At 53.1% G+C, this 22,431-nt stretch overlaps 1 protein-coding gene across 5 annotated transcripts in view; it reads right to left on the reverse strand.

The window, feature by feature from the left end:
• Nucleotides 1–1,173: 1,173 nt before the first annotated feature.
• Nucleotides 1,174–22,431, reverse strand: part of DTX2 (deltex E3 ubiquitin ligase 2) — a 61,016-nt gene continuing 39,758 nt past the window's right edge. The window contains exons 6-12 of one of the 5 annotated variants that reach the window (XM_048823849.2): nt 22,195–22,326; nt 9,678–9,764; nt 7,554–7,624; nt 5,996–6,154; nt 5,682–5,843; nt 3,146–3,235; nt 1,174–1,925 (exon numbers count right to left, since the gene is read on the reverse strand). In XM_048823849.2, coding sequence (XP_048679806.1) covers nt 1,701–1,925; nt 3,146–3,235; nt 5,682–5,843; nt 5,996–6,154; nt 7,554–7,624; nt 9,678–9,764; nt 22,195–22,326 — 926 coding nt within the window. In that variant the 3' untranslated portion in view covers nt 1,174–1,700. The remainder of the gene's footprint in view (nt 1,926–3,145; nt 3,236–5,681; nt 5,844–5,995; nt 6,155–7,553; nt 7,625–9,677; nt 9,765–22,194; nt 22,327–22,431) is intronic. The other 4 variants (XM_048823852.2, XM_048823851.2, XM_048823850.2 and 1 more) reach the window with 4 other exon arrangements.

The raw sequence follows: 22,431 nt of genomic DNA on the forward strand, positions 1-22,431 counted from the left end.
TCCTTGCACCGATGGAACTGTCTATGTGGGATGGCTTCTGAAAGCTAGCAACAGTCAACGGAAGCAAGGCGGTGTCCACACGGACCCTGCGTCGACCTGGTCTCTACGCCTCTCGGGGAGGTGGAGTTATTAAGGGGGCGAGTGACATTTTAGTGTAGACAGAGTTAGGTTAATGTAAGCTGCCTTGCGTCGATCTGTTGCGTAGACCAGAGCTTAGCCTTGCTAACTCACTCCTGCCTGGAAGGGAAGACACTTACTCCTCAATTAACACTTCAACTCCAGCAACAGGGCCGGGGAGGAATGAAAGGGAGGACGCTGGTAGGGCTAACTACAGCCAAGTATGCCTTAGTAATCCCCACTAGGCGCCTCCACTTCCCTTCTTTTGATCACTGTTGAGTGATTCACCTAGTGTGATGGGCCAAGTCACTTCAAGCTAGTGTTCAGGGCACTGCATCACTCCCCGAAGGCTCCAGCTGCGTTTAGCCTCATACCTCCCTTCCTACCCCATTTTAGAGCCTGCTATGTTCTTCGTGCAGGGTGGGGGGGACGGCCTCTGGCTTTGTTCAGCCAGAAGCTGCAGTTGGGGAGAGGTTTTCTGGTGGTCACGTGCTACCTTGTCTCACCTGGGGACTGCTGCTGCTGGTTCTCCGCTCCCGTTGGACAGCTCTGTAATGCTGTGGGGCAGCACAGATCTGTACACAGAGCCGGGGGGGGGGGGGGGGGGGGGAAATTGACCTCTGCTCCTAGACTCTGCTGCCGGGGAATGACAGGCCCCTCTCCTTCCTCGAGGCCTGGGGCACTATTTGCAAAGCCTCGACCAGGAAAGGGACAGCCTGCATCATGCAGCAGACAACCTCGCCGCTCCTCATTAGGCAACAGCACCATGAAAGGGAAGTTCCATTGATTAGGAGGGACCCTTGAGCCCGTCCACGGACTCCAGGACCTGTCCTTCCCCCTTGCAGGGATTGCTTCTGCTGTATCCATAGCACACTGGCTCGCAGCTGATGGGAAAAGCCCTGTTGCGGCAGGACGGGCAGCCACCACCATCTTTAGCAGAAGAACACGAGGCCTGGCTCTCTAAAGCATTAGCCAAACTCCAGCGAAGGACCAGGTATCAGACCAAAAAACGAAAGCATCAGACACAAGAGATTCCTTCAAGGCGAATGACAACTCTCCAGAGCAACGCAGCATTTATTAGGAGCACAGCACAAAGGCATATGTATTAAATCAGCTACCCGGGGACGGGGGTAAGGGGGAGGATGCACTCAGCTGAGCAGAGCTTCGGGGTGTTAGCCAGAGGAGTACGGACATTTCTGGCCATTCGTTGCTGATCCAGAGCCAGCAAGACGTCCCTTTACGCAGCACAGGAGCAGGGCTGGGACCGCCCGAGTGCTGCAAAAGTACACAGAGAAGCGAGTTGATCAGCCACCTTGGGAGCACATTCTAAGCATGCCCTGGCTGAAGGAGTGCTCCGGTGTCATGCCTGAGACACCAAGATCAGGACCCTTGGCTTATACAAAAATAACCTGCTCTCCAGAAACCAGACTGTACAGACCACGTGACTCCCAAATACAGTGTTATTGCTCAGAACATGACAAGTGATTAGAGACAGGACCTTAAGGCAACAGGAATAAGTGCACTAGCCGCCCTCCAGAGGCTTGAGTAGGCATTTGCCGTGCGTTGCACAGACGTGACGCAAGTCACTGTCTCAAGCAGGCCTCGGTGACACCCTGAGCTGCCAGCTCTGCCAGCACATTGTCCAGGTAGTTGGGGTCGGGGTAGCCGTGGCCGCTGAGATTGGTGTCCATCTCCGTCTTGTGGTGAATCTCGTTCCACACCACCGTGTTGCTCTCACCGGTTGTGCTGGAAGTGCCCACGGTGAAGATTAGGCGTCTCTTCCAGGCCACCCTCAATAGATCCAGGACCTAGAGATGGCAAAGGCGACAGCTCCATTAGAGAGCAAAGCGTCTTGGGCAGCTTGGGGCTCTGTGCGACCCGTCCAGCTGGGAGTGGGTTGAGCGAGCTCTGTTCCAGGCTGGTTCACTCTGTCCTCCCGCTCCATCGCCATTCCTGGTTGGACTCAAGTCCAGGGGCGGCTCCCCCTCCCCGCAGTTCCCTCCTTTCCCATGTTCTATGGCCACATGGTGAGAGCGCTGCCCAAGGAGTGAAGGCAGCATGGTCTAGTGGTCAGGGTACCAGGCTGAGAGTCAGGAGCCCTGGGCTCTATTCCTGACCTAGCTGGCGCAGATCACTTCCCCTCTCTGGTCCAGAGTTTCCTGGCTGTACAATGCGGGGGGAGGGATGGGGGGGGAATAGAGATGACACTTAATCCCTTTCGTCTGAGGATCTCAAAGCACTCTGTAAGGTGGGTAAGTCTCACTATGAATGACCTGCAGCACCAGCAGGCCGACTTCCTTCCCTCCCAGAGGGGCAGAAGATGCAAGCCCTGCTCCCTCTGGATCTATGCAATACCCCGTCCATTTCTAGACACACGTCAATCCTTAACGGTTACCCGCAGAGGAGACAGTGTCTGGATGAACTCCATGGGGCAGATTTCTCCAGAGAAATAGCCGGTTAAAATCTAACTCACTGGAGCCCTGCAGTCCCAGGAGGGAACCCTGGCCATTTGGGTTGGAAGGGATGCTCCTAGTCCATCTCCGGTATGGGTACAAGCTAGCACTGATGGCTTCCCGTGCATTTCCCCTCCTCCAAAAACAGGGTATTAATCAAGGAGACGTGGAGATTCCACGGCCTCCCTTATCAAACTGCTCCCTTTACCCAACTGTCCTTGCAGTTACCAAAGGGACCCACCCTGCCAGGTACTGAGTGCCAGCACCCGCTTAACTCAGTGGAAGTCCAAGCACTCAGCCCCTTGCAGAAAACACTTCACGCCTCCTACAATCAGGCAGGAGGTGCACGTGCTCCAGGCAGAGGAGGCACCAGCCACGGACCAAGATCGCAAGTCACTTGTGGTTTGCGAACCTAAGAACCACCGCATTAATTCAGTTACTGCCCAGACTGGGAGTGAGTGCGGGGCTCTTGTAAGACTTGAAGTAAGTCCATTCAGCCCCACTGGAAAAAGGCCAGACTCAGGCCAAGTGCCGGTTACTGGTGAAGTCACCACTTGGATCAGGACTTTCATTACCTTTCTGCCCTTCTCGTTATCAGGAAGGTAACAGTACCGGGGAAAGCCTCTGGCTGTGTATGGCATCCCTGGATTGGGGTGCTCCGGCCCCTGCAACAGATAAAGGCAGTCCATCAACTCTGTACCGACGAGGGCTCCTTTCACAGGCTGACGGCACTGACTGATTCTTCCAACAGCAGGAGAACAGAACTGTGTAGACCTGCCCTCTCCCGGCTGCCCCAAGTCCGGGGGGAGGGTGGGGAGACACACAACATTACTCCCTCCTCGATCCCCCTCCTGTTGCACCCCCCCCAGACTTGGGGAAAATGGGGTATAACCCCCTCCCCATCCCCCAAATCTCCCTTGCTGCTCTGAGTTCTGGGATGAATGGGGCTGTTCCCCCACATCCACCCTCTTCCTAGGCTTGGAGGAGAATGGGGCAGGAACCCCTCCTTGACATACTGACCAGTGCCTGTCCTCCATCTCCACCTGCCTCTGCCTTATGCTACCCTGCCATCTTGGCCCTGCACTTCAAATCTACCCTATCCCCCCGCCCACCCTGCCCTTGGCCGCCGACCGGCCAGCCGCACCGCTCCAGCACTCCCGCTGGCAGAGCCGAGGCCAACTACATTCCCCGGAATCTGGGCACCAGCCACACATCGGGCTCACAGCGAGAGAGGGGTGGACTCTGGGGATGGCAGTTTCCATGCAGGAGATAGAATTATGAAATCAGGGCTGGAGTTATTTGGGTTGGAAACGGGAGTCTCCCTGACATACCAGGATACTTGGGCCAATTTGATCTCAACACACCGCTGCTTTGGGAGAAATAGGGGCTTGGCTACATGCTGTAGGATCCCGGGAGTGTGATTTCTAATGCATGCTAATGTGTTGGCATTAGTCCATGCAGACCCCGCTGACGTGCGCCAAAAAGTTCCCGAATGTGATCTAACATAGCTTTTAGTGCACACCAGCAGCATCTGCAAGGACCAGCTAACATGCTCTAGAGATCACGCCCCTGTAGTCTGCATTAGGGACCTCTGTAGACGAGCCCTAAGGATCTGCATCCAAGCATTGCAGCTCGGCCAGGTCTGGTTTACAAACTGAGCCACTTGAAGTCTGTGCAGAACACAGAGGGATCAATTCTCCCCAGCATGACCCTTGGCAGAGCAGTCACCCCAGTGCAAGGTGGCCAGAAAGGCTATTTTGCACAGACATTAATGGCTAAATAAGGTGAAAGGCAGCTGGGGGAGGAAAAGGCTTTGCCTGGAGATCCATTTTGGGGGGGGGGGGGGGGGGAATTAAGTCCAAAATAGAGAGGCAGCCTGGGGCCTGCTACGACTGTAAGCAGGGCTGACCACCTGGGAGACCTGGGTCCAGCCCAAGCTTCGTTAATTGCTCAGTTATGTGACCTTGGGCAAGCCATGCCTCAGTTTCCCCATCTGTGAGAGAAGGGTTAATCTCTTCTCAACATCCTTCCATTGAGAGTTTTTCCTATTGTCAACGTAACATCTGGGCACCTTCCATGTTACATTAGCAGCAATGGGGAAGTCTGCGGTGGACTTCAGGGAATCCCTGGTGCGTCTCCCTTTTCAAGGTAAAAAAAAGCCCAACACTGCTGCTTTGGGCAGGACGCAAGACAGGGAAAAATGGTTCATGGCTACACAAGTGCCACATGTCACCCAGGCTCAGCCGCCACCACAAGGCATAGTCTCTCAACAGACCATTATGGAGTCCGAGTGATGAAATCAGCCTCGGCAGCCATTTTGTCAGTGCATTCTTAACTGCAGGGCTATGACTCGAATGCTCACACAGCAGAGAGCACAGAGGTCATTCGTAGATAGATGATGGATTTACAAGTGTGTTAACAAGCTCTTTGGAAAAAAAAAAAACAAAAACGTAGGGCACCCAGATCCCATGGGATCTTCCATTAGATAAACCCAAAGAATTGGGTCAGCGTAAGAGGAATTAAGGACATAGGAGTAGAAGGGACCTCCTGGGTCAGAGGCTAGTCCCCTGCCATCACAGGCAACCCCATCACATAATCCCAGGCAGAAACTTATCAAGATCAAGCTTAATTAGTTCCGTTTCTTGCTTCCACTAATCCTACGGGGAGGCGGTTCCAGAACCTCACTCCTCCGATGGTTCGAAACCTCCCAATTTCCACCCTAAGCTTACTCATGTCCAGTCTATCCCCATTTGCTCCTCTAGCTTCAATCTCTCTCCTCCTCCCTCCTTGGGGTCCGTAAGGCTCTGAAGCCGTCTAATCCTTTGGTGCCCAGTCCGATCCCTTTGGCCATTACCAACTGCATGAGGGAAGAGGGACACACCGGTGCGTTACCATGGCTGGTGCTTACAAGAATTGTGACGCGGGTTCCACACGCCTCAGATTCAATGCTCCACCACGGCAGAGACGAGCTTTAGTTCATTGTATTTATTAGGCGCACGACGACAGAACCTAGGTATCTCAGCCATGGAGCAGGGCCTCCTTGGGCTGGGTGCTGTACAGACAGAACCTGAGACAGTCGCTGCCCCAAGGGGCTTACAGCTGCCTACGTACCTGAATCCCCCTGCTAATGGAGTACACGATCTGTATTGTCCCGCAGTCCTGGTGGCCGGGAAGGGATTGAGTGAAAGTCGAAACCTCCATCTTCCCTTTTGGCTGAGTGCCAGTCTTTTCGCCATAGATGGTTTTACAGGAGGGGCACTGCAGGCTGCCATCCTGTGGGTGAGAAGGGTCACCATCAGAGGGATTTCACAACAGTAGTGAGGACACTAGCACTAGTATCCGTACTGCCATCCTGGGCCCTACTCATGGATCGGGACCCCACTGTGCTAGGTCTTGTAGGTAACTGGCCCGGGGTGGTGCAGTACCTGGTTTCCATTGGCGTACATGGCCAGCACACAGAGCAGGTGGAAAGCGTGCTGGCATTTGGTCAGTTGCCCCACCGCTTCCGGCTTGATTGTCTTGCCCTCACAGGCATCGCTGTAGCCAGAAGGCGATGCCAGCTTTTCCATACAGATCATACAGTCCTTGAAACAGAGCAAGAAGAGACGCCATTTACCGCCAGCATCGGGCTGCAGCGAACATTAGTCTTGTTGATGATGCATCAGCTTGCCAGAGAGACTATTTAGAAATTAGTCTACAGTGGCATTAAAAAACCCCTTTGAAGTCTGAGGAAGTTTCTGCCCCCCTCCCTCCCGCAGCTTTTACCTATTGGGAAAACACTGATTCTTCTACTTTATTTGACTTGTCTATCAGTGTGATCTCTAGAGGCCTATAATCAATCTATAATCAAATTTTTTTTAAAAAAGTATTTTTACAACACCTCCCATCCTGAAGGATCCCAAAGTCCTACACATAATCCTAACCTGAAATCCTAACCTTTGGGATAGAGGCCAGCGACCAATGAGTGCGCAGCCCAAGAGGGGCTTGCACAGGAAGTTTATACCCTGGAGTTTTTGGTGAAAGGTGGAGGTGGTGGGACGAGAAGGTTTTCGTAGCTACGGGATGAGAGAGACCTGGGAAGCTGAGCCAGCCCATTCTGGGAGCGGGGTTTGCTAGTCTGGTCTCTGTCCATGAGCAGCCCACTCTTTTATAGATTAAAAGAGGCCAAACCTCTTTGCACTTGAGTATTAGGCTAAATAAGGCGGCAGCTTTGTATAACTTCCTATCTCAAGTAGCAGTATGTATCCCTCCTCAGAGCTCCTGGAGCCAAAGAGGACTCAGGGGCACTGCAGTTCATTTTGTTAGCTGCTGAGCAAGGCAGTTTTCCCCGTGAGATCTCTGCGGGCAACGTGCATTTGAGATGCAAATATTCTGCTGAGAGGTCACATTGCAGCTGTCTCCTCCAAGCATTCGAGTCTGCACACGGGACCCTCTAAATAAAGGTCCCAGCCTTTTGGGGGCACTTCTACCACTCTTAGATCCCAAGTCAGCATCCACCACTGCCTCCCATTCGTTTGGGTGCTTCCTAACATACAGGGAAGTTAGGGCTGCTTCAAACTCTGGCTGCATTGGAGTCTGGAGACGTTTCAGTTGACACACACAACAGAAAGGTAGAGAGCAGTGGTGTCCCAGGGTAGCTATCTTGGTAGGAACAGGGACCCTGGAGCTCTCACACTGTACCTAACAATGCATGAGAGGCCTTGCAGATACAAGGCCTTTTCACCTAGTGTTGACAAGACCATTAACGGGGTCCACTGGGAAGTCATCTGTGTAGGGCCAGCTGGTGAGCATTGTGTCAGTGAAGAGACCTGTGGAGGATCTGGCTAACAGTCTAAAGAGCTGCATAGGTTTCACATGAGCCTTGCCTAGTATGAAGTAAGGCAGGCCTCTTATCCAGCCCACAACTGCTTTCGTTCCTTCCATTCTTCCCCTCTTTGGGGGAAAACGCTGTTGTCAGAGACTCCTTTGATTCCTCACACTCACCTCGTCAGCAGGGGCTCCTCTCAGCTCTTCCAAGTATTTCCTCACCACCTGCTCGGGCTCGCTTGGGGTCACTGAAGAAAGGGAGGGAAGAAAAAAAAAAAAGCCCATAGGGAAATAAAGATTCCAGGAGGTACAACGTGAGCGAGAGGAGGCAAAGGAGGGAGGAAAGCAAAGCAGTGGCAGGCCAGCCTGCCGAGGAAAAAGGTTACAGGTTAGAGTTGGAGCAAGTTAGTCCAGCAGGGGCCATTCTGAATGGTTAACACTACTCTGGTGCTCAGATGCGACGGGGTGCAGGAAATGTGTCGATTTTAAGGCCCCCAAAAAGGGACTAGTGCTCACAGAGTCAGATTTCCTGCAACACACAGGCCAGAAAACGTCACCCAGTAAAAGCCAAGTAGATAAAGAATCGGGTTGTAAAAGCTCCCGCTGCACGGGGCGAACAGCCACCGCTCCATCGGACGTCAGCGGGAGCTGCAAATGCTCCGTCAATCTGAAGCAGACCTCAGGATCCTCTCTAGTCTTCTGATACTTTGCTGGGCTGTGCCCCCTCCTCACATACTGCAGGTGACCATTGGCTCCTTTCAAATACCAGTATTTTGCTGCACTGGGTCTCAGAACCAGGCTCAAGGACCATACACACCGCAATGGTGGAAGAGGGTCAGGTAGCCGACATCATTAAAAAAAAAAAAAAAGCAGCACATGGATACATACTATATAGATAGGACATAATTAGTCTGAAAACCGTTATCTATACGCACTAGTGCTCTCACATCAGAGAGCCAGGGAAAAATCTTAAGTGAAGACACAACTATGGTCAGATCCAGCAGTCGTCAGGGTGTTCTCCTTATGCCACGAAGGAGCACAAGAGTGCAATAAGCGTCATTACTGGATATTGCATTCCTAGCAGGAAAGCAAACCCTTCCTCGGAAAGGGCCTTTCTTGGGAACGTCTCACGGCTGATCCTGGCTGGTACCTCCCATAGAATGCAAGTCACTGGGGTTTCTAAAAATAAGCTGGTTTCTTAATAAAATGAATGTAAGTCTCCAGAATTATTAACTGGGCAGAGGCCCAGGTCCACAAAGGTATTGAGGCATCCCACTGATTCCATGCAAGTTGTGCCTAGGTACCTTTGAGGATCAGGGCCTGAAATCCTTATATTCATCTGAGTTCTCCCCAAGCACTTATGCCCCACTGCAGTCCCAGGGCTTGCCCTTCAGCACAGGAATGGATTTCCTCCCTGCTGGTACCCCAGGGTATCCCTCCCTTCCCACCCACCAACATACCCGGACTCTGGTCTAGGACCACCCCTGGGGTTGGGAAGGTACAGCACTCTCCACTGAGCTCACCTACACGGCAGAGAACATGTACCACAATGGTGGGCACTGGTCCACGAGGCTCTGAATGGAGACTTCTAGCCCGTATCAGGTAGGGCATCAAACAGCGATCAAAGACCAGCTTCTTGCCATCCCCAGCATGGGCTGTGGGGCCAGGCGCTCCCGACCAGCATTTCACCACACTCTTTCCCACAGGTGAAAAGCCCCCTGGAGGCTCCCCCACCCCTGCCCTGAAACATGGGGAGAAGGAGGAAGAATCCCAAGTCGGAGGGGGAAGGGTCCCTGATCCAGCCCATGTGTAGGAAGAGAATGAACTCCTCCCTTTGACCCCAGGAGATGGGATGAACCTCCCCCTCCACCCCAAACATGCCCCAAAGCTCAGGTGGCATTTTGCAGACCACCCCGTGAGCTGCCTGCTGAATGGCAGCAGAATGCTGGGGCTGGGTTTGGCAGAGGGGCCTCGGGGCATCCATGCCCAGTCCCCACTGAAATGCAATGGGAGTGGGCAGCTCAGGGGTTCAACTGCTCTAGAAGACCATTTGACCCTGCGATGCATCACTCAGGGGGTCATAAAGGACAAGGGGGCTCCATTAAGCAGCTCACTTGCCTCCTCAACGGGTTAGGCTGGGATTGGCTCCTTGTGGGACGGAGGTGCTCAGGAAGCCCCCGCCACACAGCTGGGAGCCAAGAACCTGTGACGGGTCACACAAGCCAGGGGAAATGGGCCGGTGCCTCTCGCACTGTCACCAGGTGCCATGCAACCCGACGGCAGGGCGCCAAAGCTCCTTACCAGTAACTGTGTCCATCATAGACGCGATCAGGCTCTTCCACCAGCCTGCAAAGGGAAACATTTGCACAATCGATGTTATGACTCCACCTAGCAGAGGGCAAAAGAGAGGACTAATCACTCGGCTGGTCTAGAGCCCTCGACCACTCCCTCCCCACTCAGCCCTACTGTAAAGCCCAACAGACCTACGGACGAGAGAGGGGCCGGGGAGGGGGGGCGGCGTAGGGTGGGGGAAGAGGAGTGCCATGACAAATGCTATTACCAGTAAGTAATTCTTCCTTGCCCCTTCTCCTCTTCCTCCATCCCGGCCAACAAAGCTAGCGGGGCCCACAGGCTGGGGCAAAGGCAGCTTGCAGTGAGGAACTCAGGGCCTACCACAAGGAGGAGTTTCAGTGGCTGACGCTCCAGGCTTCTCCACCCAGGAGGACGCCCTGCTCTCAGTGTCCCTGGAAGGGCAAAACTGCTCTGGAAGAGGACTCTGGGAGGGAAATCTACATTCGCTGGCTCTCAGGTCAGGTTTCCTCAGTTTACCACTCCAAAAGGCATTTCCCTAAGCACCGCAAACACGCCCTGTGCGCCTCCTGCAGGGCCCCCAAGAGTGAAAGCTCATTTGGGCTGTTCCACCTGGGTGACCCTGTCTTCTTCCAATTCCACCCCCTGTTAACCCCACCGCTATGGAGCGGGATGCAGGCTCTTAGGCTAAGGTGTGGCCAAGAGCTGGATCTCTAAAGGCAGCTCAATAAACAACTCTACCACCGATGAACAGGCCAGACTAGGTTCCAGCACTCTCTCCAACAGCCCAAAAATGCTAACAGGAAAACATAGGAGTTACAACTTATTTTGGTCACTGAAGAGAGCAGTTGTGATTACACAGGGATTGGGTCGGATGGGTACCATTCATGCAGTCACTTTTCAGACTAGAAAGCAGTTTTAGGAAGCAGATAGAAAGGACCATCCACTTTTATGCGAAGTATTCCTTGATCAAGTGGGCAAGAGTTCTGCTGCCTCAGGTTTGTCAGTTGGGACCTCTGCTGCCCTTCGCTCCGGATATCAGACGAATTGGTCTTTTCAGTTCTTGAAGAACTGGTTTTGGGTCACACAGAATTCCAGGGGCACTCGACAGCCAGCTTTTGCCCAGAAGACATGGCCAGATTCAAGGCTACATACTGCTTAATAAGAAAGCGTGAATGAATAACCCTGCTGGACAGTCAGAGGGGAGATGAAAAGCTACCTTGTCTGGTAAGAAAGATCACCGGGTAATGATTCCATTGCACCTGCCTTCCTGGATTAAGAAAAAACTATTGAAAGGCTACTTTCTGAGGGCTAATTCTGACTTGCATTGTAGTCAATGGCTAAACTCCCACGAATATCAAAGGGACAAAGATACAGCCCAAGGCCTGTAGCTGCAGGAAAACCAGCCACATCAAGACAAGTGACCCCCCCACACCTCAACTGCAGCAGAGTTATGTTAGCAACAAAGAGTTTCTAGCGAATATCTGGAAGAGAGATTCCTAGATTTTAAAGGCCAGAAGGGGCCATGATGACCCTCTAGTCTGACCTCCTGAAGAGCACAGAATGGAGAACCTCGCCCAGTGATAACTGCAGCAAGCCCATAACTTTGGGCATCAAGGAATAAGCTCTTAAGGAAACCCTACTGCACACTGTGAGACACAAGAAGGGATTGGGGACCAGGACTCGGGCCTGTGCCAAGAAATCCCATCCTCACGCTCCTAGTCATCAGATTCCCTGAAGTGGAATGCTCAGGGGGACGGGGGAGGTTCCTGACTGACCTGACAGGTAGGCTCGGGCCCAGAAAACCATGATGGCCAGGGCCAGCCTGGGACTGAGCAGATGGCAGGGGCCCTGCCTTAGTTTGCCATTACTTTCTGAACAGTAGGAGGTGGCAGGATGCTGTTCCCAAGGGCTGCACTCAGATAATGGCTTAAAGGGTCTGGCGAAGATGCTTAGCGTCTCTGCTCGGCCAGGACAGATGCAATCTAGCTGGGCAGTTTCTGGGCTCATCCCCATATTAGACCTTGACAAACTTTGCTTCCCTCTCCAGGGGAACACAGACAGTCCCAGGACAGGAAGTAGGGGTTTTGCACAGCCACAAGAACTGGGGAACCCCAGGAATCCCCCCTCCAGCTGTGGGTATAACGGTCTGTCTCCACAAGCCAAGACACAATGACCAGATAGGGAAGCTAAGGTGGCCGGGCTAAAGCTCACGCTCCTAGAAGGCTGAGACACCCCACAGAACCCTCAAAGGTCCCAACTGACAAAAGCAGCTCCAGGGACTAACACCTATCAGCTGGGCCCAGAGAAACCAGAAACACACAGCAGCACACGCTGATACCAAGATCCCCCCTGTAGGCAGGTCCATACCTGAGACTGCATCAGGAGCCTGTAAAACAGACACTACAAATAGCTCAGAGGCTCCTCACCAGAAGCCTGCCTGTGGTAAGGAGCCCTTTTGAAAGAAGGCTCTGCCCCCGATAGAGCAAAGCTAGACCCAATTTCAGAAAGGAAGCTGTTTGCACCACCCTTTGAGGGAGCTATTAAGAGGAAGAAGATTCACCTGTGGGAGAGGCCATCCCTGATTGGGGAGGAGCCATGGGAGATTATAGGGAGGAGTGTGTCCTAGGGAGCAGACCAGGGCTACTCTGAGAGGGGAAAGGAGTGTGTGAGAGAATTGAAACACTGTCCTTGTCTTAATGGATAATGCCACTCTTGTATTCAGCCTTGCTGAGGGGAGCCAGGGGCTGGACTGGCTCAGGGAGGGTTGGGTGGGTAGAAGAAAGATGTGTTCCTTCCTCATTTAGTTGGGCAATCAGGATCTTCATGAAGCTCCTAAAGACACCAACCCAAAGGTGGGGGATACAAGTGACCAGCTGCCAAAAACTTGGCTAGGTGGAGAGGGGCGAATACACATCCTTCAAATGAAGCCAACAAAAGTTATCCTTAGGGTACAGACCTGGGCTCTGGAGACCTGGAGCCTATTCCCAGCTCCAACACAGCCTCATCGGTGGGACTCTGGGCAAGTTCCTAGCTCATTCTCTACGAGTCCCTAACTCTTCCCCCTTCCCGCGGACCTTTGGGCTCTCCGGGCTGAAAGGCTCTCTCAGTATGAAGGATTACTATTCTGAACCCCAGGGTCTGGATATTCTTGTGCAGGACGGTCCTGACCCCAAGTGTTGGTGGACTGTGAGGTTTATCCTTCTGGCCGTTTCCTGGGACAGAGCATGGAAAGAGAGATGAGACAGAGGGGAAGAGATGTAGGCAAGGATGAGGCCCTGATGTTTCTCAGTCTTCTCCACTATAGCTCAGTTCTTTAGGGAAGGGCCATGCCTTTGCTTGGCTCTTCCGGTGGGCCTGAGCTCCAGCCCTTTAACCGTAGGTGGGGTGGCATGCACAGCAAGTGTGAGCCCTGAGCATTCAGAAGGGGTCCGAGAGAGGATCTACCGCACACCCAACGGACTGGTAAAGCAGAGTGTGCATCTTCAGGTCTCTCTTTCCAACCGGCTGAGATTAGATCCAGCGGCTTGTGTTCCTTCCGTCCTAGAGAGGGCATACTCTCCTCTATGGAAGCTGAGACTCCCCTTTACTTTCTAGTTCCCATCAAATGTGAGAGCGAGACTGCAGCCTTGCCTGTGATCCTGCTGCCCTCTGAACCTTCATAGCCATGCGCTCGTCCAGTGCAGCCAGAGGCGATAGCGATCGGGGGTACTGGGCTCCAGGCACCAGGAGCGCTGTGAAAATCTTACCCAGCAGCTTATTTGATGGCTGTAGACTTGGGTTCCTCCCCCAGCCAAATCGATGCCTCGCCAGGGCTAAGGCAGGATTTATGGGAAGGGGAAGGCACTCTGCCCAGCCAGGCTGTCAAAAACATCCCCCTGCACATCTGGACGGGTCTAACCCCAGGGACATGATGGAGTCTAGACTCTCGGCGCCAAAGGGAGGCCTGTGGGCCCTCAAGGAGCCGGAAAATCTCAGCTTCTGCCCCGGGGAGATGCTGGGGGTGTTCCAGCTGCTTGGTACCAGCCGGCGGGAGTGGGAAGGTTGAGTGACCCTGCGTGGGTCGAGGCGTGTTTCCAAGCAATCCCCCACTCCTCCATTCGCAGGGGCAGCACCTGCATCCGGAACAGGCCGACTCCCTCTGGCGCCAGAAGGGGGAGACCCGGAGCAGAGGCAGCGCTCGCGAGGGCGTGTGCAGTCAGTCCCCTCTGCCAGTCACAGCGTGAAGAGGGGGGTCCCAGCTCGCCCTGCCCAGCACTTACCCTGCCAGAAGATCCCCAGGGGGTAGGGGGTGGTGGGTGGGAGGATGTTCCTAGAAGGCAACTGCCACTTTAGCCTAACAGCTGTGGAATGCAGAGGGCTGGAGTTGGTGAGGAGGGGACTTGGTTTCATGCATGGCTAGCAGGTGGGACCAGCCGCGCAGGGCTGTCAATCTCTCCGGCGGTTGCTGCAAAGACAGAGGCTCCAGTTTTTCTTGCAGGGAAATAAGCCTGCTCTGCAGGGTCCGGACCAGCCTGGAGGCAGACAACCGGCCCGCAGGCTTGTGAAGCGCTTTGAGATCTATGGCCGGAGAGCACGGTCTGAGCCCTGAGCAGCAGATTAGCTACATGCATGGCTGCAGGCGATGCTCAACACCACCCACTTCTTCCAAGGTGGCCCAGTCTGATAGCACGTCAACCCCAGCCTCAGGCCCGTGGCTGGGACCTTGAGCTCTGACTGGGGGGTCAGGCACCAGATACCTCACCCTGGAGTGGTTCCTTCTGGGCTGTTCCTTTTTAAGATTCTTCTTGTCCTCTGGGCTGGGAGCTGGAGAGGGAAAGGAGGCCGACACGGAGGAGTCGGCAAAAGGGCAGAGGGAAACAGATGGCTGGAGTCACGCCAGCAGCGAGTTCTGCTTAGGAGCCACCATAACACCATTTCTACAGCACAAAACGAACAAAAGCTGTTTGCGAGATTCACCCATGTGCAGAAATACTGAGGACGCTCCTTGCTCAAACCTTCCGCTGCCCAGGTGCATAAACCCTGGGTTCTCCCGAAGGATTTATGGAGCACCACACAGGAGCGTGGGGTTTTACAGAGCAAATAAGGAGAGATTCTCTGCCCAGAAGAATCCAAGCTCTCTGTTAAAATGAAGACAGGAATGCCACAGAGCGGGGCTAGGACAATGGGGTCATGCAGAGACTTCGAAAGCTAGGATGTGTCTTGCTGGTTACAGCGGCTGGGACACCCGCCTCAGAATACTGATGGTTCTGCCATCTCACAAACTAGAGGCTAGTTCCTACGGTGACTCCTCTGAACCTGGGGTATAAAATGATCACACATTCCCATGCTGCTGACCCTCTGACACCTGTTGCTACAAATGACACCAGCTGAATTCGTAGCCTCCCGCTGGCTTTTTGCTTTGCATCTCTGCTAAGCACTACACCGATGGAGGAAAGCAAGGATTTTGCTGGCCTCAACGCTGCACAGACCTATATCCACAGCAGAGGGCCCTGCAGGAATTGGTAGGTAAAAAGGCGTCATAATTTGACAGGATGTAACCTAGTGTCCATGGGGTGGAGCGGCTTGGGTCACCCTATGCAATCCCCTCTGGAACTGACATACTGCGCCAAGCCACAGCACCAAAGGGAAGGTGCCAACAGGGGAGTGTTTGAGAGTAAGGGGCCCCCCATAGGTTCGGTCTCCTGCTTTGAGCAGGATGGATTCATTCACTAGACGACTGGCTATTTTTCTACCAAAGAGGCACCAGATTTTGGCCCAATATCCCCATCCATTAGTATTATGCCAGTAATTCCCACGAGAAGCTACAAGAACCCTGTCAAGCCCTAAGAAGCTGCCTGCAAAGCTAGAGCAATGGTTTCAGGGCAGTTGGAGACAGTTTTTCAAAGATCTCTGGACCCATATAGGCACCACTGTAGGTGACCAGATTCTCCAAGAGATAGTAATGTGCCTCATGCATGCCAGCTGCTCAGCTCTTTTGAAAATTTGGCCCCAACAGTGGGTGCTGAGCATTTGGGAATTTGGAAAGAGAGCTAAAAGCAGAGACCTAAGTAGTTATGATACCTACCAAGAGGTCAAGACACAAGCTGAGAACAACCACATCTGATTCAAGAGATGCACCACCTTGTACTACCCCGATCTGGACCTTAAGGATATTTGCTTCGGGGGCCTCTGTCCAAATCTTCTTGAAATCTACCCCCGCCCTGGTTCATCTAACATTAAACACTCTTCCATAGCTCTTTGGAGTCAACACTGGGTTGAAAAATATTACAGCATACTCGAATAACGTTGTCTGTCACCCCCCGGTCATTGTTGCTTTATTGATCATTTGGGAAGGGAAGAAAGGTTCACTGCTCCTTCCTTTACAGGCATGAGGATACGTTATTTTCCTAGCACTGCCCATTTTCTGGAGATAGCAGGAGGTTTATTAAGAGGAGGTCTTTCCACAGATAACATTGAGCAGCTGTGTTTTGGAGGCTTACAGCAAGAACACACCTCCTTCTGGCGATTAAAAGGAGCCATATGGTTTGCAGCAGCTATTGTTTCACACACAACACATGCCAAACACGGAGACGTTCTTTCTAATTAAAGTTAGGGAAAGCGATCCCCCCCTCCCGCCCCAAATATTTTTGCACAGCTTTCTCCTGTTTTTGAAGCCAGAGATCAAAGCTTTACACTAAGGGCTTGCCCACACTCATGGCGGCATAACTGGCATCACTCGGGTGTGAATAAGCCACCTCCCTGCATGATGTCACTTACACCGACCTAAGTACAGGTGTGGACAGTGCTATAGGGGCAGAAGAGCTTCTCCTGCCGACACCCACCCCATGGATTTATTATACTGAGCAGCACTACGGCTGTGCTGACGTCGTGTTTCTAGTGTAGACTCGCCCTCCTCCGAATAACCCAGCTGTGCCTAGAGGGATCCTGAAGTTTCTTGAAGTGTTGCCCAGGCTTTCGGGCAGTCGGCATGGATGATTCCTTGAGTGGAGTTTTTATTTTATTTTCCTCTTGCTAATCCTGTGTCTCTAGTGACCTCAGAGGAAGGACCTCCCTTGAGGCAATCGGGAGAGGTTAGAACAGCAGTTCTCAGACTTTTGTACTGGTGACCCCTTTCACATAGCAAGCCTCTGAGTGCGACCCCCCTTATATATTAAAACACTTTTAAATATATTTAATACCATCATAAATGCTGGAGGCAAAGCGGGGTTTGGGGTGGAGGCTGACAGCTCGCGACCCCCCATGTAATAACCTTGCGACCCCCTGAGGGGTCCCAAGCCCCAGTTTGAGAACCCCCAGTCTACAAGACCAATGAGGCATTGGACTCTTGGGGAACAGCACCTGGTGGAGCAACCCATCCCCACTGTAACAGGGTGGTCTGTCTCTTTAAGGAGGAGTTTTGACCCCACCCCCCACCCCCATTCAGCTCTTTCCTGTGGCGTGAGTGTGAAATGCATCAAGTTCAGACGGAGGTACGCTTTCCTTTAGTTCACCACTGCCACGTTCTGCAGCTTTCTGCCCTCCACAGAACAACAGGAAGGACAACATGCAAACGCTTACGTCCGCCTGAGGGCTAGCGTGGGTGAGTTGCTGGACCACGACGATGGCGTCAGATTAGCCAAGCCCCCATGGAAACAAGGCTAGCACCTGGGAACACGAGGCACAGAAATAGTGCAACCCCACCCTGCTCCTGCCCCCCCCAAAAAACCACCTCAGCGGAAGGGGGACAAGCAGGGAAGCTATGGCTGAGGACTAGCTAGAGAGCCTGGTGATACGAGACGTTTTGGTCGTGCTGTACTTGACCGTCACCTTGGCTGCATCCTCTGGTCTCTCCCCCCAGGGAAGGACGAGCATTCCCTTTCATTTACCCTAGTTGGGCTACTGCTCCGGTTTTCTCCATTGAGCCAACCGAGCTGGTTGGTTCCAAGACAGCCGGGAACAAGAAGGGTTGGGGTGGATCTAATCTAGAGGTACGCGCTGTATTACTTTCCCCCTTGCATTGTTGGATTGTAATTCTCTTGCAGAATTAGTGCAGTAGCTTTATGCCAAGGTGAAAATGGTGTGTTTCCTATTTTATGTAAGGTAGAAACGCAGAGGCAACTTGAAATGCACTAGCTGTATGATTCATCGATACCAGAAAATCACCGACAGAACTGAGAGAACAACAGGGCATCTACTAATTATCTTCCTCAGTCAATACAGGCCAGGCATTTGCAGAAGAACAGCATAATCCGGTTTGGGTTTCTTTAGCTCTTTCTTTTAAGCAGCAGGTAGCTTGGAACTGCTGGTACACAGACAGGCTCTCTTCATTAAAACGCTCCATGCAATCAGCTGTGAAATCCTGTCGTGCTGCTATGGGAACAAACTGCAACACCCCAGGCATTTGGGGTGGCTGATGTGGGACTTAAAACCGGCCATCGGAGAAACTGACACCGTTCAGCCTCCCGGGTTCGAGGACGCTAGACGGGACTGCCGGTTAGGTGCAGGAAGCATCCCCCTGCCACGCCTCTAGGGGCCTGAACAGCGAGAGCAGAAATATTTACACGGTTCAGTGATGCTTTCAAGCAAGGATGCATCGGTTTACAAATCTCGCTGGGACATAAGAATGTGTGTGTTTGCGATACAACAACTTATGGAGCACAACAGGACCAAAGGGATAAAACTGCCATGTCTGATCTTTACAGCTACCAGGTCTACAAAGAACGACTGGGCAAAAGAATAATTAAAATGAAAAACACCCTTCAGGTAGCCCTTGTTTATTTTCCTGGCAGTAATGGCTAAGGATCTCCAGCAGGGACAGACACCTTTAATACTAGCAGGGACATAAGACTTTAGAGAGCCTGATCCTTGGAGGTGCTGAGCACCCTTTACTCCCAGGGAGCTGAATGCTCAGAACCTCGCAGGGTTGGGCCTACAACACATAAAGCAAACGAACCTCAATGAGCAGACAAAACGGTTGATGGAATAAGTCATTCTCCTCTTCTAGGGGGGAGACACCCAACCATTGTGTATTAATATGGGACATCTGTGCTGGAGAAGGCCTGGCTAGGGAAGTATGTCCATGCACGAGCTGCTCAAATAACAATGAAAAAAACCAATGGGCTGGATCCTTTCGGTGCCAGCTGCTCAGCTCCCCTCAGGCCATGCCCAATTGTCAGAAGGGATGTGGTACCACCCCTCACTCTCTTTGCTTCAACAAGAGGCTGGAAGAAAAGCGTGCATTTCCTTCAGCAGATAGATGGTACTGGTACCCTGAGGAGGGTCGGTCCACGTGAGTTACCCGGCGGGCAGTGACGTGAGTTCCCACAGCCCGGCTGGCAGGCAATTGGCAAGTCCCAGCAGGCAGACTGGGACAGGAGGATTCAGCTGAGCGTGTGTAGTCTAGGGCCAGCTCCATGCAATGTCAGAAAGCCCCCAGCTATTCCCCTGCCGGCTGGAAATGCTAAACTCATTCAGTGACTCTCACATTTGGGCCCAAGGCAGGGCTGCGGGAAGCACTGCTCCATATTTGGGCTCAGGGAAGCTAACAGCTCTAAGCTGCACGTGAGGCTGGCAGCTTGGGAAACATCAGTACAAAAGAGATCTCAGCCAGGGGAGAGCTAAACGCCCTATCAAAGGTGGCTTCTGGGGGGTGACAGGGCAACACACACAATGCTCCAGCTGGATCAGACTGAAGGAGAAGGGCTAATGGATTAGGCAGGAGGGTGACATGACACCCATCATGGACACTGACCCCTCCATTCTCCCGGGGACTGACACCCTCTTCCCCCTTCCTCAGTTGGCTTCCTGGCTCATTCCCCATCACCTTGAAACTCCTGGGCCCTTTCCGAGTCCAGCACAGTGCTGGCTCCAGCCCACTGTCCTGGCCCCATTACCAACCCTCCTGTCCTGCAGCGCAACGTCCACCGAGTTCCTGCTTCACAATAGTGCGATGGTGCTTAGAGGCTCCCGTTGTGCTAGGCGCTGTACAAACCTACAGTCGCTGCCCCACAGAACTTACACTTGGGCTGAGCTAGGAGGATCTGTCTAAGGGCAGATCCTCAGTTAGGGTAAAGGAGAACAGCTCCATTGAAGTCAGTGGGGCTATGACCATTTACACCCATTGGGAGTCTAGACCTAGTCTCCCGTTACACCCGCCACACCCGTCCATTGTGCTCGGCCTGTTCCAGCGCCGCCCGGTGCTCTGCCCTGGTCCTTCGCGCTGCTCCCTGGCTCCCAGCAGGCCAAACACCCTCACTCCCCATTCAATTCCTCTGGCTGCATTCTTCTGGGAAGTGCCCATCCACCCCTGCTGTGACTTGCCCCTCCTGGGCCTTTAATGCAGCTCGAACTGCAGCAGAATAATTCAGAGTAAACCTGGTAGCCAGGGAGCCCGATATAAGCTTGTGGGCCCAGATCCACACAGGAACTTCGCCCCCCACTGAAATCAATTCGGTGCCTAAATACCTGTGAGGATCTGGTTCTCAGTCACTTTGAGGGCATCTCCCCCCCCCCCCCCCCATTAGATCACATTGGTACAGGCACCCCTTTCTCTACGTGGGTGAGAAGTGCCAGGCACCCGTTTCAATCTCACACGTTCTGTAATAATTAATGCCAGGAGCTCAATACCCGTACCGCCAGGTCAGCTGGTGCCGCTTAGCGAGCTCTTCACCCAGCTTGGCCCTTTGGCACTGCTTTCCATTTCCACACACTGTCTCTTCTCCACCTCACCTTCTCTCTTGTTCCTCCTGCGCTTGCCGAAGTCTGGTGTCCCCAACTTCTTGCTCACCATCCTTTCCTTCCTCGCCTCTTCTGCTTCGCAGCCTGGTCTCTCTCCCCCTTTTCCCTTCTCTTCTGTTCCCCCTCCTTTTATTACTCCCCCAGAACTGCTCTCCTCCTATGGTGGTGTATGCTCATTCCATCTGCCTCTCTAGTCCTCCCTCTAGGGTCCCCTGATCTTCACCTTTCTCTCCCCACCCCCTGCAACCCACTTCCTCCTTCCCTCCATTGCCTGCCAAGATCTCCAGTATCTTTCCCCGCCCCCCAAACCTATTCATAAAACCTTCTCCCTCTTCCCCTTCAGGGACCCCATTTGGGTTTCCAGGTAGGAGGGGGTCACCAGTGGCACATGGTTGGACAAACACCTGTCAGGGAAGGTCTAGGTGTACTTGGTCCTGCCTCAGCACAGGGGGCTGGCCTAGATGACCTACCAGGTCCCCTCCAGTCTGACATTTCTAGGAGTCTATGCTGCTTAAACCTTCTGGGTTGCCTCTCTCAGCCCCTCACCCTCATTTGCAAACAGCCCAAAGTGCAGAATGGGGGGGGGGGCACTCTGCTGGGAGGCATGGCCGGGCAGAAGTGGCCCATCCCCACGACACTTCCTGCTAGCTTGAGGCTGGGCAGCTCGGGCTGCAGCTTTGGGTACCCAACCCGTTCTGTTTGGTAGCGTAGGTCTGCGCCAAGTGCCCTCTTCGGGCAGAAAGCTGGGCCCAGCAGCTTCACCCAGGGCAAGCGGCTTAGCTTGGGCTGGGAAGGGAAACTATCCCAGTGGCTCTGTGGCTGGGCTGGCGAGCAGAGTCAGCACAATAGTGCCAGGATGCACTAACCCAGATTTCCACCTTAGCTCTGCCGTTGGCCTTTCCCCATGGTAGAGTATGGGGCTGGGCTGGCGCACACAAACACGCAGGCCCGGCTCTCCCAACCCGGCCTGTGGCTTGTGAAACAAGGGGCTCCGCAAAGCTGAGGCTGCATGGCTTGGACCCAGGGAAGAGCAGGAAGTGGAGAAACCACTGTGGAGATGACTAAGCCTTGCAACAGGGACCCAGAAGGGGCTATTGCTGTCATTCTGGGTAGAGATACCGGAAACCAACATGCAACAGGCCCCGTTCCACCGGTTCAACCCAATGCTGAGCTGTAGGAAGTGGGTTTAACACATTTCATCCTGCAAAGCCCTAAATGGCCAGGGACTGACTTGTCTGACAGACACCTCTTTCCCTGTGCTCAGGGATGACCGGCAGGGCCACCCAAGCAGAAGACCCACTGGAGAGCAGCTGAATGATGTATTCCACCACGGCCCCACAACTCTGGAACTCACTAGCTCCCTGGTCAGTAAGGGACCCCCAGCACACTGGGTCCTGGGCCATGACTCTCCTTGCTGCTACTGTAATACAAATAATAGATGACAATAATTGACTTTCAGAGTGCCCGGCAAGCCCGAGCTGCCAGGGATAGAGGATCCCAGTGGGAAAAGTCTGAACTAAGTGTCTGGCTGCTGGGTTATTCAATATGCTAATTACTGGTTGAAAGGGACTGGGTTAGTTAGAGGCATGGTCTATTTTTACAATCTTATTTTCCGCTGTGGCAAGGAGCATTTAGAGCAAGGGAAAGAGCCCTGCTCCTCTTTATGGAATGAGTGCACCAATCACGTCAATTTAGAAAGGCAGGCCAAGGGGGGGGGAAATGAAGAGTGAGTGCAGAGATAAAGAGAAGGAGATTGAAGCAAATACCAGAGAGTTTGAGCACCATCTACCTTTCTTGGACACTTTCCTCCCTTCCTTAACTGAGCTGTGTTTTTTAGTGGCTCTACGGGTGCTGGCAGGTTGCGGCGCACAGGTCAGACGCACGGGAAGTCCAGTGGCTGACATCAGCATAGCCGTCATGCCTACAGGGGACACGAGATCAACATGCAGGAAGGAAACAAGGGGGAAATAAATTTATTTAAAGAAAAAAAAAGGAATAAATTTTTCAAAGAAAATAAAAAACCCCT

This window comes from Caretta caretta, chromosome 17, assembly GCF_965140235.1.
Source record: "Caretta caretta isolate rCarCar2 chromosome 17, rCarCar1.hap1, whole genome shotgun sequence".
Lineage (NCBI taxonomy): Eukaryota > Metazoa > Chordata > Testudines > Cheloniidae > Caretta > Caretta caretta.